At 44.6% G+C, this 19,583-nt stretch overlaps 1 protein-coding gene across 1 annotated transcript; it reads right to left on the reverse strand.

Annotated features, from left to right (window-relative positions):
- Positions 1–16,882: 16,882 nt before the first annotated feature.
- On the reverse strand, positions 16,883–17,821 carry LOC137155681 (olfactory receptor 52P1-like). Its single transcript, XM_067552030.1, has one exon. It carries the CDS (start codon positions 17,819–17,821, stop codon positions 16,883–16,885), a length of 939 nt encoding a protein of 312 aa, XP_067408131.1.
- Positions 17,822–19,583: the final 1,762 nt, after the last annotated feature.

Below are 19,583 nucleotides of genomic sequence, written 5' to 3' on the forward strand. Positions count from 1 at the left end.
GTGCCCATAAAATATGGCTGTGGGGAATCACATCTCATCCAACCCAGTGAAAAAACGGTTCTTAACCTTTTGTAACTGTTGTTCTTCAAGAAGCGTGGCTCAAGTCCATTCCAATGTAGGTGTGCACGAGCCACACGCGCCACGGGCAGAAGATTTTTCCCTTACTGGTATCCATCAGATCAGCTCTTGTGCTCACTGGAGTCACGAACTCATGGCGCTGGTGTATGGGAACATGCCGATCCTCTACCCACTTTGTTCGTTCTTACCAGCTACCTCCAACAGAAGGGCAGCCAGAGGTCTGGGTGTCTTGGAACGGACATGAGCAACACATCTCAAAGAACAACAGTTATGAAAGAGAGCATGTCACCAGGGGCTAAAATGTGGGCTCAATAAGCCTTGATAGTATTAGCGTGTGATCCCAGGCTAGGATCCTCTGGCACATTTGAGGGTACAGACTGTCCACGCCCTTGAGAAAATGGCTGGCAATTGAGGTGGTGAAGACAGATTGGCAGTTGAGCCACTAATGGAACGCCGGAATCACAGCCAGGTGGAGGCTCATCGATGACACAAGTAGCCCGTGATATTTTAGTGTAGTAAGCAGTTCAGGATGAATAGTGTGGATGACTGCAGGGGTAAAACACCTTTCTCCACAGGCCATATCAGAAACCTCTTTCACTTTTCCAGGTACATCACGCTACTGGATGTTTTTCTACTCCCTAGAAGGACCTCTCTAGTGGTTCCATAGCATGTCAACTCTAAGGAGTCCAGCCATGGAACTTCCAGGCCTAAAGGTCAATAAAGGTGGAGATGTAACATTGATGAGGGCAGGCTGGGGTTATCATGATCATGGAATTTCCTTCCTTCCTGACCTTCAGCAGAACTCTGAGTATAAGTGGATTGGGCAGGAATACGCAGAAAAGAAATACAGAGAAGGAATATGCCTGCAACCAAGTCCGCGATAAAGGTTCAGGAAGGAACAGAGTTGCAAACACTTCCTGTTGTGCCTTGTTTTGAAGAAGCCCATATGGGAAATACCCCATCTTTGAAAGATGTCCTTCACGGTGTCCCGGTGAATGGACCACCCATGGCTGGAGAAGGATTTTCTGAAATGATCCACTAGCTCATTCTGTGTGCCCGGAAGACAAAACATCTCAAGATGGATTGAAGGGGTCACACAGAATTCTCACAGGGGAGCGGGGGGCGTTCCTGGCACCACAGAGAGGAGCGGGCTCTGCACAACCTAGGTATATGAGGCCATATGCCAAAAGTGTTTCAGGCAATGTCTTGTGTAGTGGTAGGATGGTTTCTGTGACCTTCTATGATGGTGCCTCTGGCCCGGAACCAGGTCTCTGGACGGAAAGCTCAGGCCTGGTCTGAGATGAAGATTGCCCCTCTGAAATCTATTATTTGAACATGTGAGAGAGTTAACTTCTGCACAAATATTAGTAGGCCTAATTTTTTAAGCTTGTCCGTATCTAGCCCTCGATCATCCAGTTGTCGAGGTGAGGGTAAATCTGGACCCTTTGTTTCCTTAGAAATGCCGCAACGACTGCCATGCACTTGTGAAATACGTGAGGGACTGCTGATAGGCCAAATGGGAGGACAGTAAACTGGTAGTGATTGTATATCGCTATGAATTGGAGGACTCTTATGTGACTCTGAAGAACTGAGATGTGGACGTACACATCAGCCAAGTTAAGAGCAGCATACAGTCGCCTGGATGCAGAGAAGGGATGAAAAACTTCAGCTTCTTCATGAATTTGTTGGGGTTTCGCAGGTCCAGGATGGGTCTGAGACAGCTATTGGCTTTTGGGATTAGGAAATAAAGGGAGTAGAAAGCCTTGCCCTTATCTTCAGAGGAACCTCCTCTACTGCTCCCAATTTCAGGGGAGTTTGCAACTCCTGGATTAGAAGGTGTTCATGAGAAGGGTCCCTGAAGAAAGATGCAGAGGGAGGGTGGGTAGGAGGAAAACAACTGAATTGTAGGAAATATCCCAGTCCTATCGTGATTAACACCATAGAGTCTGAAGTAATATGGGCCGACCCCCAGTAGAAGTCGGATAACCAGTGCAAAAAAACCAGTGGGATTAGATCCAGATACTGTTCTTGTGTGCCATCCTCAGTCTCTCCTACAAAAGGTCTGATTTCACCCACAACATTGCCTCATGGATCCAGGCCTGCAAGTTAAGGAAGGATGAGGCCCTCTATTATAGCTAACATATTCCACCCGTTCCACTGCTTCACCATCCTCCTCAGGAAAAAATGTCTCATAATATCCCACTGCAACTTCAGACCGTTGCTCCTTGTTCTGTCATCTACTACAATTTAGAACAGCCTAGCTCCATCCTCCCTGGAACCCCCTTTCAGGTAGTTAAAGGCTGCTATCAAATCCCCCCTCATTCTTCTCTTTTGCAGACTAAACAAGCCCAGTTCCCTCAGCCTCTCCTCATAAGTCTTGTTCTCCAGCCCTCTAATCATTTTTGTTGCCCTCCGCTGGACTCTCTCCAACTTGTCCACATCCTTTTTGTAGTGGGACCGCGAAACTGGACACAATATTCTAAATGCAGCCTCACCAATGCCGAATAGAGGGGAATAATCACTTCCCGCATCCTGCTGGCAATGCCCCTCCGAATGCAGCCCAATATGCCATTAGCCTTCTTGACAACCAGGGCACACTGCTGATTCATATCCAGCTTTTTATCCACAGGTCCTTTTCTGCAGAGCTGCTGCCTAGCTCGTCAGTCCCCAGTCTATAGCTGTGCATGGGATTCTTCCTTCCTAAGTGGAGGACTCTGCACTTTTCTTTGTTGAACCTCATTAGATTTCTTTTGGCCCAATCCTCCAATTTGTTTAGGTCACTCTGTATCCTATTCCTACCTTCCAGGGTATCTACCACGCCCCCCAGCTTAGTGTCATCTGCAAGCTTACTGAGTGTGCAATCTACCCCATCCTTCAGATCATTAATAAAGATGTTGAACAAAACCGGCCCCAGGACCGACCCCTGGGGCACTCCGCTTGTGACCAGTTGCCAGCTAGACATCGAGCCATTGATCACTACTCGTTGAGTCCTATGCTCTAGCCAGTTCTCTATCCATTTTATAGTCCATTCATCCAACCCATACTTCTTTAACTTGCTGATAAGAATACTGTGAGAGACCGTATCAAAAGCTTTGCTAAAGTCAAGGTATATCACATCCACCTCCTTCCCTACATCCACAGAGCCAGTCACCTCATCATAGAAAGCAATCATGTTGGTCAGGCATGACTTTCCCTTGGTGAATCCGTGTTGACTGTTCCATGACTGAATCTCGCTCTTGGGTTCAATTCCTAGCAGGGAACAGTTCAGTCACATTTGGATTAGAACCTATAGACCCCACTAGGAGATTATTGAACGAGACAACAATTTGTCTTTTTACCGAAAAAAACTGGTTTGGTGGTTTGGACTAGACCATGTCCCGTTAGAGGTATTGTATTGTCCTATTGTTTTGCTTGGCACATAGAAACAGGACTCTGGGTACAGCATCCTCCTTTTTGGGCCAAAGGCAAAAAAATGTTAGATAATCACATTTATAATAACTTTAGATTGTGGCCTAACACTCAAGGAGAAAGAGGACCTTGTTAAAGTTTTATGGTATGCCAGAGGTTGTGTTAGTATTTCTATTGAATAATGGCATTCCCCGAGGGACCAGATTCTTTTGGGTCTGAGCTACAGCTTCCCAAATCCCAATGCCTAAGAGTTTCGTATAAGAGATATCGGCTATGGGACTCAAGCCGCCCTTACTAGCTTGGATAGGGGAGGAATAGATCACATAGCCTCAGAATTAATTCATCTCAAAACTATAATGATGGGCCCCGAAATCATATACTATTACTTAACACAGCAAGTAGGGAGGACTTACTAGCAGAGGATGCAAACAATATTAATTAGGGGATTTGGAGGAAACAGTAATGTAAATATGCGCTTGGCACAATATCAAGAGATGCTTCCTCCAGGCGGTGTAATTAGTCTCGTAGGAGGCCTTATTTTAGCTTTCTTAAGTTCCCTTAGGGATTGAATTCGACTAACTCCAGAAAATCAATCTTCTAAAGTACTTGGGATGCATAGAGCTAATGTTGACTGGAACAGACCGAGATTGGCCAGATGCGATTGGGATGTCTTATCCCGGCATGCTTGTATTGCCTGTTACAAGAGATGGTGTAACAGAAGCTAAGATCCTGTTAGGAGAGCGACTTTACCACCCGCATTTGCCCTCAGTGTATTGGAGAGTGAGGAAGGAACTTTAATAGGCGCTTTAGGTCATAGGCGAGAGGTCATCCTCACTATACCTATTAGAAGGCCTGAGACCAATCCTAGAATCCCCCCAGTTAAATGTAGGGATCAAGATCTGTCAAATTCCCCGAGAAGACCAATTGTCAGTTAACCTCCTCGCACAAATAAGGACGGGGTCTCTCCGCGAGATAATGCCCAACAAGCACCCGGATATTACTGATCTAACAGAGCTCACCAGGTCAAACTACAAGCAATATCACATGGGGTACACCCCTCACAGCTCACTATCCCTCGTAAGGTCTATGAGGAGGCAAAAAGCAGAGGTTGACAGAGTTTGGGAGGCCTGCCTTCCGGTGATCATGGGACATTAAGAAAGGGGCAGGAAAAGCTATCCCATGAACCCAGAAGTATGGACCCCTTTCTGCGGAAAACATTAATTGTGAAAAAGAATGATTTGCAATCTACTTTTATCTTTATCATTGATTCAGGATCTGAATTAAGTGGAGGATCTATTCCTCTCCCATTTTTTCCCTCAGAGGAGGTATTGATTCAAGGAACAAATAGAACGCAGAACCAGAGAGTATGGGATGTGGTTTATTAGTAGAATTCCAAAAACATACCTGAGAAGTATATGCATCTTGGAGATTTTTTAATAGGATGGGATTTGATAAATTAGATATTGCCAGAATATAAAATTCTTAATCAAAATTTTTAACACATGTTCCCAGACATATCCCCCCTTTAAAACAACATATTTTGGAATTTATGAAACCCAACTATATTCTGTCGGGCCATGAGGGATTTGAGAAAATTGATGGGATTATTCAAAAACTATTTCAGGAAAAGCAACTCATGATAGCCAAAGGTGGAGGTATGGGCTGTAGTCCTGTCATGGGAGTATGTAAGCGTTCAGGAAAATGGAGAATGGTCATAGATTTTGTCACTGCAAACAAACAAATACAGTCTCCTCCTTCCAGTTCAGGTGATTATGATAATATCTTCTCAATAAGGAACACTCTAATACAAATGGCATTTCCTTTTAGGATGGTCATTGATTTAAAGGACATGTTTTATTCAGTCCCATTGCAAGACGACCAGAGGATTCTTGACATAAAATGGCAGGGCAAACGGCTAAGGTGGCAGGCTTTGCCACAAGGCTACAGCTGGTCCTGTTGGGTGGCCCAACAAGCGCTCAGACCAACATTAGCCTATATAAAAGATCAATGCCAAAACCCTGTATAAATTGTTTAATATATGGATGATCTCCTGTTTCTATCTGATACTTTTCTCCCAGAAAACTTAGTTCAGTTAATAGAATCAAGAGGCTGGCAAGTGAATAAAGAGAAGATACAATCGGCCGGCCCGGGTGAAAATATTGAGTTTGCAGGATATTCTGTTACAGACTCCAGAATTTGTCTGTCTAAAACGGAACTAGAAAAGGCTATAAGTAGATGGACAAAAGTTGTCAATCCCACGGATTCAGATTTTAAAGCTATGCTAGCCATGGTTTCTAGATGGGCACCATTTGGTAAATTTGGATTGGTCGCACACCAACTAGCCAAACAGCTTTCAGTAACAAAAAGGAAGGCAGTTCCAAGCCACCAGGTATGGAAAGAGGCTTTAAATCAATTTGGATCTATAACCCATGTGGCAGTTGTTCAAATACCTTGGGAAGAGGGAAGATTCATGGTAGAACTTTATGAGTTTGGATATCAAATAACGGGAGAGGTACACGGGAAGGCAACCATTCATGCACATAAGCAATGGAGCACTATCAATCACACCAAAAGCACACCAGTAAAGGAGGCACTGACCTTATTAGGAGCTTTACATCAGTGGGGATTGAAGCGTTTCCCTCCAACAACTAGGATTTACATGCCCTCAGGGTTCGATCTTGTTAAACTACTTCCATGGATCCTACTTGAAAGTTCAGGAACCCCGCATAAATTGTTTCAGATTAAAAATAAAATTGAATACGCCTGTCAAGGGTGTACCTTCTTTCATTTATATCAAACTCCTCCCCCAGATTCAGTTATACCTTTATGAGTCACTACCTCTTCAGACGAATGTTACATGACATCAGATGGGCGTTCTAAGACAGGACAATGTGGATATTCATGTCAAAGATGTCACATGGTTTATATTCAGCATCCAACTCCTTCTCTGTCAGCTCAGAGTTTAGTATGGATGGGTATTATTTTGGCCTTAAAACATTGGCTGCTTAATCACCACCAAGTTTATTGGGGTCTGCAAACCGACTCCAGTTGGGTGTTAGGGGAACTTTTGGGAAGCGCACATACTGGTCACACCAAATTTGATAATTTTGTTGGGTTATTAGCTCGATCCATACAGAACAAAAAAACCATGGGTTCTCTGCAAAGTACACAGTCATTTTAAAAGTACTCCAAAATTACATCAAAATATAGATCAGGGAGTACAAAATAGCCCTTTTCAGATATTGAATGTAAAAGGACAGCGTGAGTTGAGTGACTCTCAAGCCTTACAAATAGCTATGGATATCCATGATGACAGACAACATCCGCAGCCTCAGCTGTTAACAAAACTGCTTATAGCTCAGGGTGCCACTGCGTCTCAGGCCCAAAGGGCTCAGCAAATAGTAACAAGGCGATGCTAAATCTGCAGCAGTTGGTTCGCAAGAACACAAAAATATACTCAACTTGGGACCTTTAACCCATCTAATAAGGAGCCAGTCTGGCAGATAGACCTAATGGGACCCCTTACAGACAGTAGGAATGCTCTGTATGGCTTATGTGTAGTATATGTGCAGTCTCGAATGATGTTTTGTGAACCGTTCAGACACTCTCGGTGGGTAGACATTCAAAAAGGGCTTCTTAAGAGGTTCATTCAGATGGAGGTCCCCCCTTCAGTTCACAGAAGCTCCAGGATTGACTTACAAACATGGGCCCTAAATGGACCCTTGGAATTCCCTACCATCCAGATTGTCAATCAATAGTGGAAAGAGGAATAGGATGTCTTAAGTTATCTATTCTTGACACCCTCGAAAGGGATCTTAAAAACAAAAACTTTAAAGGATGGGAGCGTGTGATATATGATGTTTTATTAAAGTTAAACGAGGAGCGAGTGCTCTCGCCTTTGTCTTTCAGATACCACCCAAAGCAACCTAGTCGATTCCGAGTGGGAGATCACGTGTGGGTTCAGACCTCACCGACAACTGAACTAGAGCCAGTGACTGTGGTAGCTCTAGGTGATCACTCACTAGATTACCATGTTGCAATGGCAAATCATCAGAATTCCTCTATTCATGTTCATCAGTCTTCTCTTCATCCTCGGGAACTGTAGCGATAACTGTCCCTGTAATACCAAGGACACTCAAGAGGAGTATAAGATGTTTTGTTACAATTACAGACAAAATAGATGGAAAGAACGTTTTCGAATTCCCACAAGGGAATGGAGACTGTATGATTCTCAGTTTGCCGCAAATTCTAATCTCCGAGATTGGACTTCAGGGAGAGGTTGTCTAAATCACACTGGACTTATACAAAACAATTCTATGTGTTTCTTTCCTGTTATGCAATCTGGTGTGATACAGGAAGTAGGATGTTTCAATACAACTACAAAGCAGTATAATTGTACTTCTGAGTATGAAACAGGAGTGTGGAGGGATAATTCCACCTGTTCTTGTCCTTGGAAAATGACAAATTTAACTCTTATAACAAAAAGAGTTCAATTATATGAGTGGCGCCCCTTTAGATATTATCAGCACTTATGCCTCTCACGGAGTTTGGCAGCTATTGCAGCTATGGCTGATTTAAATAATCAAATGGAAGGGGCAGTGTTAAATTTAGCAGCAGCAATAGGGATCGCCTTTAATGAGACCCAACAAGCAATCTCAAATGTATCTTTTTGTTGTAATGCTAGTATGTTTCACTGTCAGTTAGCTAGCTTTTCTCAGGAAATTCGTTGGAAATGTAATGAGCTTTGTTTTATCCTTCGATAGCACAGGTGGAAACCTTATCTGTCATTTGTTTTTGTCAACTTCCAGGATATGGAGTTCAATTGATAGGTATGAGTATGACACCTATTGAATGAAATAACATGTATCGTGTTACGCCAAACAACTGTAAAGATGCTGAATTCAAATCCAACGAAATAGGAATATTTGAGTTAGTTCAGGTAGGCCCGCAAGTAAAAACAGAATCTCGATTGTGTACATCTAGGGAAACTGAGGGATTAATAGTGTTATGTGAAGGCGGATGGTGGCTTAGCAATAATGGCACAAACATCACTAGCACCTTCCTGCCTCCAGGAACATAGCTAAACAGAACCAAAGGTAGAAATTTTACAGGCATTTTTGATAAGGAAGGCCAGAGATGGAGTGGACTGGATCAATTTAGATATAAAACAAGCAAAGTTATTCAATATGTAGATAGCTTTGGTATATGAAGTAAGGAACATAATATACACGTTAGAGTTTCCAGTAGGGCAACTGAAACTTATGCAGCAGTAATAGAAACAGAAAAAATATTTGGAAAATTTGCAACACTTACAACATACCAATTCTTAAAAGTTGAAGAAAAGCTAACAGAACTATATAAACGTTTTCCCTTGCAAAATGGAAAACAGAAAAACCAGGCATGGGAAAATTTTAAGGAACTTTTGAATGGTATGCATCAAGGAGTAGCTGGAGCCGCTAATTGGATTGCAGAGCAAGCACACAGAGCTCTTGAAACAATAACGGAAACTTTTTGGCTTATAGTAATAACAGCTACCATATGGGGCACGGTAGTTCTGGTAGTGTTATTGATCTTCGGATACTGTCACCTAGCAAAAAATCAATATCAACCCCTGAAAAAAGAGGAATGGTAATGTTGATGTTAAGCTTAAATTTACTTATATTTACTTACTTATTTTTAACTTCGACTTACTTATTGCTTTAATAATCTATATTTCATTCAATGTTATTGTAATTTTAAGGTTTCTATCTTAAAGCAAAGAGGCACGTAGAATATAGAAAGAATAGTTAATGGGTTTTGTGCTTTAAGATAGAATAGTAAAGTATATAGCTTGGGAAAAGGGCTGGAAGGACATGATAAGGGTTGTCCGGGCGCTAGCACAGCACAAATAGAGGCAGACATAAAAACAAAAGCTGACCACACCCAGCTAAATAACACTTGAAAGTGCCTATAAGTCAGGATGCCTCAGCAGAAATGCTCATTGATCTTGATATGGACCCAAAAGTGACACTGTTCACTGATTGGTTAAGCTAACCGCAGAAGTGACACTGTTCACTAATTGGTTACATACTGATTAAGCAGATCAATTTGGTGATAAGCCTGAGGGTATTTAAACCCCCAAAAGTCAGTGGCACTTCGGACTGCAGCCCACTGGGATCCTTGATAGCTGGACTGAGCCCTTCTATGAACCAGCAGCATCCAAGGGATGGCTAACACTTAGCAGAGTCGACTCGGCCTAAGGGTCTTAAGGAAAGAAGCGCTTTTGGTAACGTATGAAAGTAGCACTTGCTTTAAGATAACAAACGAACATCTGTCTGTTTATCTGTCTGTGAAAAGTAACAAGGATTTTACAAACAACCATCTGTCTGTAAATAACAGAGTTTACAAGCGAATATCTGTCTGTAAACATAAAATGGCCAATAATAGAATTGTGTATTATGAGAAATGATTGCATGCATAGAAAAATACTAGGCCTTTGTATCTTTCTTTGGTTTCATGTTTGTATTGTTTACATTTATGCTCTTTACTTAATATTAGTGACTAAATAAATAAGCCATATTTCTTCAGTTAAAGTCCTATTCATATTCTTGTTCAGTCACCTCTGCCCCTTGGGTGAGGCAACTCCTCTGCTTCCAGAGACCCACACTTCTAGAAAAAAGACCTTTCAGGCCGCTCTGAGTCCACGGTACAGTGGTTTCATTATTCTGCCTTGTTAACTGATAAGGGTAAGCAGAGACACCCTTCAGCAACCCAGCTGCTTTCCCATCTCATACTTGAATACTGATAATATTTGCAGATGCCACAATATTTGGGAGATCATGAAAAATGAAGAGAGCAGGTCACTGATTCAGATTGATCTGGTTTGGTTGGTAAACTGGGTCGAAGCCAACAATATTTGTTCTAATAGAGCGATGTAGATATCTAAGAATAAAGAAGGTAGGCAATGCTTACAGAATGGTCGACTCAATTGTGGGAAGCCGTTACTCTGAACAAGATTTGGGGGGCATGAAGAGATAATTAGGTAAACATTTGACTAGTGTGACCCTGTGGCCAAAAGAGTTAATGTGATCCTGGGATGATAAACGGGAATATCAATCTGTTTCTGGAAAATGCGTCCAGTTCTGGTGTCCACAGTTAAAGATATATGTTGATACAAAGAAAGGATTAAAGGGTGACTTGATAACAGTCTACAAGTACCCACATAGGGAACAAATATTGAATAATGGGCTTTTCAGGCTAGCATTGAAAGGTCTAATACCATCCCATGCCTGAAAGTTAAAGTTAGACAAATACTGACTATAAGTGAAGTGAACAGTTTTTAAACAGAGAAAGTAATTAACCATTGGAGCAATTTGAAAAGGATACACGAGGTGTGTTTTCACATGACAGAGACATCTCATGAGACATTGAAAAATACTCACGTGACCCCGTAAAATCTACATCCTGAGGAATGTATGTACAACTCTCCACATTAATGGCTACCAGAGCTGGCTAACAAATGATCCCAGAGAGTCTCGCTTTTAGTGTCTGTGTCCCAGTGGCAGCTGTATTTACCTAACACTGACATGACCCAGAATTCCCAGCTCTCATTATTTACTGTGCACACTTCTCAGCTTGCTCGTTGTTCCTGTGTAGTGGCCCCCGAAGCCCCACGCGGTATGTATGGGAGCATCAAGGGCAGCAGCACAGCACAGGTGCCTTGGCATCTGTCACTGCGTGTGTGACGTTCCTCACCGAAGAGAAACCATCACTGATCCCCCCCAGTCAAGGGAGAAAGTGGGCTGTGGGCACCTCACCCCTACGGAGGAAGAGTTGTGGGGAGCTTGGGGTGGTTCGGAGGCTGTGGGGGCCACGGGTGACTGGGAAGCCTGCAGAAGACGCTGGCACCCAGCGTAGTGTTGTAATTGGGGCAGCCTGGGAGGTGGAAGGAGATTATAGACGGGGTCAGACCAGATGGGAGACGGAACCAGCTGAGGAGCAAAGATCAATGGTTCTTTCCACTGGGGAAATGCCTGAAGTTGCGTCATTAACATTCAACAACCATCCAAAAAAAAATTGAAAGAAAAAAATGAGTAAAAGCTGTGACACCCAGGCTGCAATTCTCTGGCTCACCCCTGAGGCCTGGCCAGACACACTCAGGGCCAGGAAAGCTCCCAACACTGGCCTGGGACCAACAATCAGAAAGAAAATTGAATTTCAGCTGTGCTACCTTGCTATACGTGTACACCCTCACCCACCACCCCAGCGCTACTCACCTGTCCATGTACAGCCCCCTCCCAAGCCCGATAACCTCCAACGCTGCCACACAGAGATCTGGGTTAAATGCTGTGTCTGGCTGCACCCAGGAAAGGAGAAGGAGCTGCACAGCCTGTCCAGGAGTGAAGGGAAACCCAGCAGCAGCTCAGCGTGTGCAGGAAAGTGCAGAGAGGGACAGACCTGAGGGGAGGGGAGAAAGGACGTGGAGACTAAAAGGAGCCAGCGTGAGTAACTCTTCCTCAACACACACACTCCGTTCCTGGATCTCCCCCAGTGAGATTTCCAGCACTGCCTGGTTTCCTCTAAACCTGAAACATGCTTTTGTTTTTACTCCATTTTGGTGCTTCTCATTCTCTATTGAATTAGAGACTCAGAGGAAGAGAGAGAGCAGACACCCCCCCAAAATTTGTAATCTTAATTGTAAGTTTAAGCTTTCAGCTACTCTCCTGCCAGTTTTACCCTGATCCAGATGAGCTCACCCTTCCTTAAAGGCCGCAGATGAAGACATTAGAGGCTCATGTCTGGTGAAAATCAGGCCTTTTATTTAAGTCCCTTAATGTGGATTTGGGGTGAAATTCTGGCCCTGATGGGAGTTTTGCCATTGATCTCAACAGGACCAAGATTTCACCCTTAATGTTGAACTTTAGTCTCCCTAGTGTGAAGATCCTGGTTTCATGTCCTGCAGCAGCGAGAGCTATTCTGTTAAGGTGCTGAAAAACATTAGGAAAACGTTTTTCCCTAGGAGGGTGGTGAAGCACTGGAATGGGTTACCTAGGGAGGTGGTGGAATCTCCATCTTTAGAGGTTTTTAAGCTGAGGCTTGACAAAGCCCTGGCTGGGATGATATAGCTGAGATTAGTCCTGCTTTGAGCAGGGGGTTGGACTAGAAGACCTCTGAGGTCCCTTCCAACTCTAATATTCTATGATTCTATGAAAGAGTCTGAAGGAAGACCCCCAGCTTATGTGGCATCCAGAGAGTGGGCATGAAAGATGGAGATTTCAAAACACAGGGGCCCTGATTTTGCTCTCAGGGATGCCAGGGTCAATCTGCAGTAAGCCACTGAAGGCAGAATGTGAGAGCAGAATCTGGCCAGTCCGTAAAAGCCTGTGTGACCTATTCGTGTTGTGATATATCTGGTCTCACAGATAGCCACTGCAGAGGTTCTGACTACACTTCTTATCCTGGCAGTAAAGTTCCTGAATAGGAAAGCCTGAGAAAAAATTCACACAGAAAAAAAAAAGGAAGATACTGACACAGATGGAAGGACACTGGAAATTATCTTAAAAACAAATATTTGTCTAAACTATTTACAATAAATCTTTAGCTCCATTTTATGAGGTAAACCCCTTGGTATTTCTGACAATACTAAACAATTCAGGTCTCTGTGAATGAGAATTCCTGCTCAGATTGTTCTTGACTTGAACCCTTCTCGAGACCTTAGCACTAACATTATTGCAGAAACAGTCAACTCACCGGAATCCCACGCAGCAGAAAGAAGAAATCTCCTTACTGTGATCTCATATTCCGTGTACAAATATCACATCTGAGATGGCCCTTGTCTTTCGGGATTAGGAAATAATGGGAGTAGAAACCTCTGCCTCTTAACTCCAGAGGAACCTCTTCTACAGCTCCCACTTTTAGGGGCATTTGCAACTCCTGGATTAGAAGGTGCTCATGAGAAGGTTCCCTGAAGAGGGATGGAGAGGGAAGGTGGGAAGGAGGGGAACAACTGACCTGTAGGGTCTATCCCCGTCCTATCGTGATTAGCATCCTAGTGTCTGAAGTAATATGGGCTACGCCCCGATAGAAGTCGTATAACTGGTCCAAAAAACACAGGGTGATTAGATCTAGATACTGTGCTGGTATGCCATCCTCAGTGACACCTACAAATGGTCTGATTTCACCCGCATGATTGACACGGGCCTGTGAGTTCAGGAAGGATGAGGCCTTCTCTTATAGCTCCTGCCACAACTCCTAGTAGAATCTTGCCTCAGTGGAGACTGGTAAAAGTGAGGCAAGGTTCGTGGTCTTTTATCGCTATTGACTTTGATCCTATTGCATTGTTTTGTAAAACAAATCTAAAAGTGTGTAAGGCAACTTGAGTTCAAACACAGTATCCTTTCTTTCCTGTTGTAAAATTACTGTGTAGTGTTATGGGGCACAGGAAGCATTAAACATAAGAACATAGGAATTTTACATCCTGGATCAGAGTATTCACCCATTTGAACAGGTATCCTGCCTCTCCAAGTGCCCAGTGAAGAATAATTCATCGGAGGACCTCAAGCCGTTGTCATGTACCAAATTGTACAATACTACCCCATGGAGAGAAATCAGGATTCCTTCCTGACTCTGGCTGGTGATCAATTTATGCCCTGAAGCCTAACAATAGTTCACCCATCTAATCTGATCCTTCCTAAATTAACTACTGGTGTGCTTATTCATAGACTGTCTCGTCCTTTTCTGGAATTACCTCAAAAAGAGCTCACAGCCCCCCTACACAGACATTTGGGACAAGATGTGTAGAACACATTGAAACTCCATATTCACTGCCTTTGCCTTTCCCACTTTATCCATACGCTTATTATTTACGCTGGCAGCAGAAGCAGTTTCAGGAGCTAGCACAGCGCCTATGCCCCAAAATCATAAAATCATAAAATATTAGGGTTGAAAGGGACCCCAGGAGGTGTCTAGTCCAACCCCCTTCTCAAAGCAGGACCAACCCCAACTACATCATCCCAGCCAGGGCTTTGTTAAGTCGGGCCATAAAAACTTCTAAAGATGGATGTTCCACCACCACCCTAGGTAACCCATTCCAGAGCTTCACCCACCTCCTAGTGAGAGAGCTTTTCCTAATATCCAACTTAGACCACTGAGAAGAGCCTAGGTCCCTCCTCCCTGGAGCCCCCTTCAGATTGTTAAAGTCTGCTATCAAATCCCCCCTCACTCTTCTCTTCTGTTCGGGGTCCGTTGGCAGGGGAGTGCTGCCTAGTAGCCAGGGCTTAGGCTGTGACATGCAGGGGGGCTGTTGGCATGGGACCCTGGGCCTTCCCACTGCACCAGGCTCAGGCCAAGGACCCTTGGAGGGTTTTGTGTGCCCTGACAGCCAGGGATGATAAGGTGGCCCTCCCTGGGCCGCTTCCAGCCACCTCCCTGTGATTGTCACTAGACCCCCCCTGGGGCAAGACAGGTTGAGGGGTGTCTGCTCACCACAAGCCACCTTCTGGCAGCTGCGTGTAACGAGGTCTTTCTCCTTTCCTCTTGGGCAGCAACTGCTTCCTCCTGGGGTACGGCCCCTCCTGGGACATCTCGGGCCAAGGGCTTTCCCCCTGCTGGGGTAGTCCATACTAAAACATAAAGGGATCAATGAATTCCAGAAGCTAGCACCTTACCTGAAGCCACAGGATGAGGCTGCTATTTGTAGGGTCCCTGGGTTGGGGCCTGGAGTTGAGGGAGCAGCTATCTTAAAGCGGCTGCATTACCCTCCCCCACCACTGGAGGGTGGAAGAACACTAAGGGGTGAATCAGTTCCCTGGACCCACCGAGGTAGCTTTGACACAAGCAGCTATAAGAAAAATAAGGAGAAAAAGGGGAAGGTTAAAGGAAAGAAGGAGCCCTCCCCTGTGGGAACGAGGACCCCCAACCGACAGTCTCTGGGATGTAAGAAAACTTCACAGTCTGTCCCTCACACTCCCCAGGCCTCCCTCCCAGACCCTGGCTGTGCTGATGCCAAATAACAAAGGAAAGCTTTCATTAGATACACAGCTATTTTTATTTTAATCCAAGCTGTGCTACAAGCCCCAGCAGGAGTTGCTCCACATTAGCAAAAAAGCTCTGAGCGGACAATCAGATTCAAAAGCAGAACCTCAGTCCTGGTATTTGTGTCCCGCCAGAAGGTTGGCAGATGTTTCAAACTAAAAACGGTGAATCACGGCAGCCTGGCCGCTCCAGAGTGCCCCTTGTCGATTTTCCCAACTCTCCTGAATTCAGGACCTGCCCCTCCAGCGATTGCTTTAAAGTCCCACTCCTTCCCGTGCAGTAATGTCCTTCAAATAGTGTCCTCCACCAGCATGGGAGCAAATAGAGGACACTCCAAAATGTTTCCCGTCCCTTCAGGACTTCCCTTTGATGATAACTCAGGGAGACAGATTTGCAGAGGCTGTTGGCATCATCCTGCAAGGAGTAAGTTGGCCACTGGAAGCAAGGGTGAGACCATGATACTTGTGGGCTGGTTACTGGTGCAGGGCCATGACTGGTCACAGCACAGTATTGAGGTCCCCAAGGTTACAAGGCAGATGGTAACAGACCCCTTTACTGTTCTAGGTGATGCCCAAAATGTCACAGGCTATGCCACTTTGCAGCATCTAAGTGGGATGCTGTCTGGGAATCCCCTTGATAACAGAGGGCACGTGGGAAACTCTTCAGAGACAACAAGTAACTTGTATTAGAAAAGGGAATTTGACTAGTATAGAACTGGAAATCCTGAGGTTGCGTCTTTGTTTATTTTCTGTGTAACTCGTCTATGTTTGCTTTTCCTCACTATTTCATCTTTGCACCTGCGATTTTTCTATTAAAGAGACTTTTTCTTTGTTTCGATGCCAGTCTGTGTGTCCCAAATGAACTGCTCATTGAGGGGAGTTTTCATGCCTTAGGGGGCGGAGGGAGACGAACCAGATGGGAAAACACCAATCATCTGCTAGTTAAGAATTCAGTGAGACTGATTTGGGGAGGCTCAGGACTGGAAGGCATTCTTGGGGCTTGGTGGATGGCAGACAGGTGCAAAAGAGTCAAAGATGGAGGAGAGTGAGGAATCGTGAGAATCAATAACCATACTGATGGAAAATAGGGCTGAGAGCATATGAGAATGCACCATCGCTGGTGGTGTGGTTGTCATGGGTATGCTGAGTGACAGGGTGTGTGAAGGTGGGGGAGGAAGAGTGACAACACTGAACGAGATCAGGTGATGGTCAGAGAGAGCAGTGCTTGTTCATGGAATGATAAGACATTAGGTGTGAGAAACTTCTCAAACTGTGAATTGCCACAAGACTGAGTTCAGCCAATTGGAACAGAGCACCCTTGATTAACGAGGACACATCCTTTCCCCCTCTCGTCACTCAGGTTTAAAATCAGTTGCCCCAGGCTATCACATTCTGCAGGTGTATTTTCCCACTTTCTCACGAAGCTCTTTGGTTTTGACCCCATAAATGATAGGGTTGAACATGGGAGGCACAAGGAGATAGAGGTTGGCCAAGAGGATGTGAACGTGGGGAGCGATGTCCTGACTGAACCTGTGTGTTAGGGAAGAGAAGAGGTTGGGAGTATAAGACATCAGAATCACACAAATATGGGCTGTGCAGGTGTTGAGGGCTTTCTGGTGGGCTTTCTTGGAGGAGATCCTGAGGACGGCCTTGATGATCAGCCCGTAGGATAGGCCAATGAGTGTCAGGTCTAACCCGATGATCACTAATAATATCACCAGGCTGTACGTCCGATTTACTCTGGTGTCCCCACACGAGATCTTCACCACAGCCATATGCTCACAGTATGTGTGGGGGATAACACGGTTGGCACAGAATGGCAACCTCCGCAAAAACAGGGGCTCAGGCAGAATGAAGAGAACAGCTCGTGTCAATCCCACTAGCCCTAGTTTAGCGATTCGTGCATTGGTGAGGATGGTGGTGTATCTCAGCGGGTCACATATGGCGACATAGCGATCGAAGGCCATTATCACGAGGACGGCTGAGTGTATAGTAGCAACAGCGTGAAGGAAGAACATCTGGGTGAGGCAGCCGTCCACAGTGATGCCTTTGGAACCGAACCAAAATATGCAGAGTGCCTTTGGCATGACGCAGGTAGACACGCCAATGTGTGTGAGTGCCAGCATGGAGAGCAGCAGGTACATGGGTTTGTGCAGGGTCTGCTCTTTGCCAACAACAAAGAGAACCATGAAATTTCCCAGCAGGCTGATGATGTAGAACATAGAGAAAGGGATGGAAATCCAGATGTGGGCAGCTTCAAGCCCCGGGATGCCATTTAGGATGAAAGTTGATGGGCTGAAGGGGGTGACATTGAAAACCGTCATGAGGTGGTCGAGGCGCCGATCAGGCTCAGAAATTCTCTGGATGCCTGTCAAGGGAGAGAAGCAGAGGGGGTTAGGTGCTTGGGAACAAAGAGCATAGTAAATGTTTTATAGTTAATAACAATCTAGAAAGAGGGTTGAGCAGTGAGTTGGCAGCATTTGCAAATGGCAACAAATTATTTAGGCCGTAATCCAGTCCAGAGATGTTCTCAGACATCCAAGCTCGGTGAACAAGCAGCATGACGGTAGATGACATTCGATGTCAATAAGTGCAATTTATATGCCCATTGAAAGGAAAAACTTGAACTCCTCAAACACCATACAAGGTTCTAATTTAACTGCATGAACTCAGGACAGGTACATGATGTCATGGTGCATGGCTCTGTGAAACCCTGCTCAAAGTGCCAGCACAGAGAAAAACTAAGGAAAGTGTTGGGACACAGGAGGATTAGGATGGAGAATAATACCGAAAATACAATGCCATGAGATCAATCAGTCAATGCTTCACCCTCCTCTCCATTTCTCTGTGAAGTACTGAGCACCCTTCTCAAACAGGATATTGCAGAACAAGAGATCAAGTGCCTGGGAAAATGCTCATAGGGACAGAGGTTGAAAAGCCTGGGATTGTTACCTTAGAAAGGAGAGAAATAAGAGGGGATTAGAGAAGAGTCTAATAAATACTGACTGGTAGAGTGTATTTCAAGCATGTGTTCTCCCTGTCTCATAATAGAAGTTCACGAGGCTACTCAATTAAATGAAAACACGGCAAATACAAAACTCATTAAAAAAAGAATGCTTCCTTCACTCAGTGCATAATTAGACAGAGGAACTCATTGCCACAAGATGAAGTTGATGCCAGGAGCTAAGCAAGAATTAGACAGGTTTAGGACATTTACATAGATAGTAAGAATCTTTCGTTTCAATAGTTACAGGAAATAAATATCTTGGAAAGCTTGTATGCCAACGTGTTTCAGGGCACAAGCCAATCTCTGGCTGTTCGACACTAAGGTGAAACCCTCATGAAGATCAAATGATCCCCCCAACACCTTCTTTGGCAGCCTCTGTGGTTGTCGCTGGCAGAGAGAGAACACTGGACAGGATGGACCATAGTTTTGATCCACGATGCGATTCCTCTGTTGAAAATGAACCATGTTTTCCCCAAGGAAACAGACATTATCATGCCAGGCTGGGGCTTTGTGCTTTGTTACTTCCCTTGTTTCTTTTTGTGAGGAACTTTCATGAAGGTGCCCAGCTTTCTCTGAGACATAACAAGGTCAGTGATTTCGTTATTCTGCTCTGTTAACTGACAGGAATAAGCAGAGACACACATCAGAAACCCAGTTGCTTACATATCTCATGCATGAATAATGATAAAGTTTGCACATGCCACATAAATTGGGGGATCGTAAATAATGAAGAGGACAGGTCACTGATTCAGAGCAATCTGGATTGGTTGGTAAACTGGGTTGTAGCAGACAATATGTGTTCTAATACAGCTCAGTAGATTTATATGTCTAAAACCAAAGGAAGCAGGCAGTGCTTACAGAATGGGGAACTGCGTCGTGGGAAGTGGTGACTCTGAACAAGATTCGGGCGGCGTGAAGGATGAACATTTCAGATGAGAAAAATATTCATGTGATCCTATAAAATCTCTTCCCTGAGGAATGTCTGTATAACTCTCCCCATTAACGGCTAACAGAGCTGGCTAACAGATGATCCCAGAGAGTCCCAGGTTTAGTGTCTGTGGCCCAGTGGCTCACTGTGT

The sequence above is a fragment of the Emydura macquarii genome, unplaced genomic scaffold (assembly GCF_026122565.2).
Source record: "Emydura macquarii macquarii isolate MOO-44397 ecotype Brisbane River unplaced genomic scaffold, CSIRO-AGI_Emac_v2 contig_1369, whole genome shotgun sequence".
Taxonomy (NCBI): domain Eukaryota; kingdom Metazoa; phylum Chordata; order Testudines; family Chelidae; genus Emydura; species Emydura macquarii.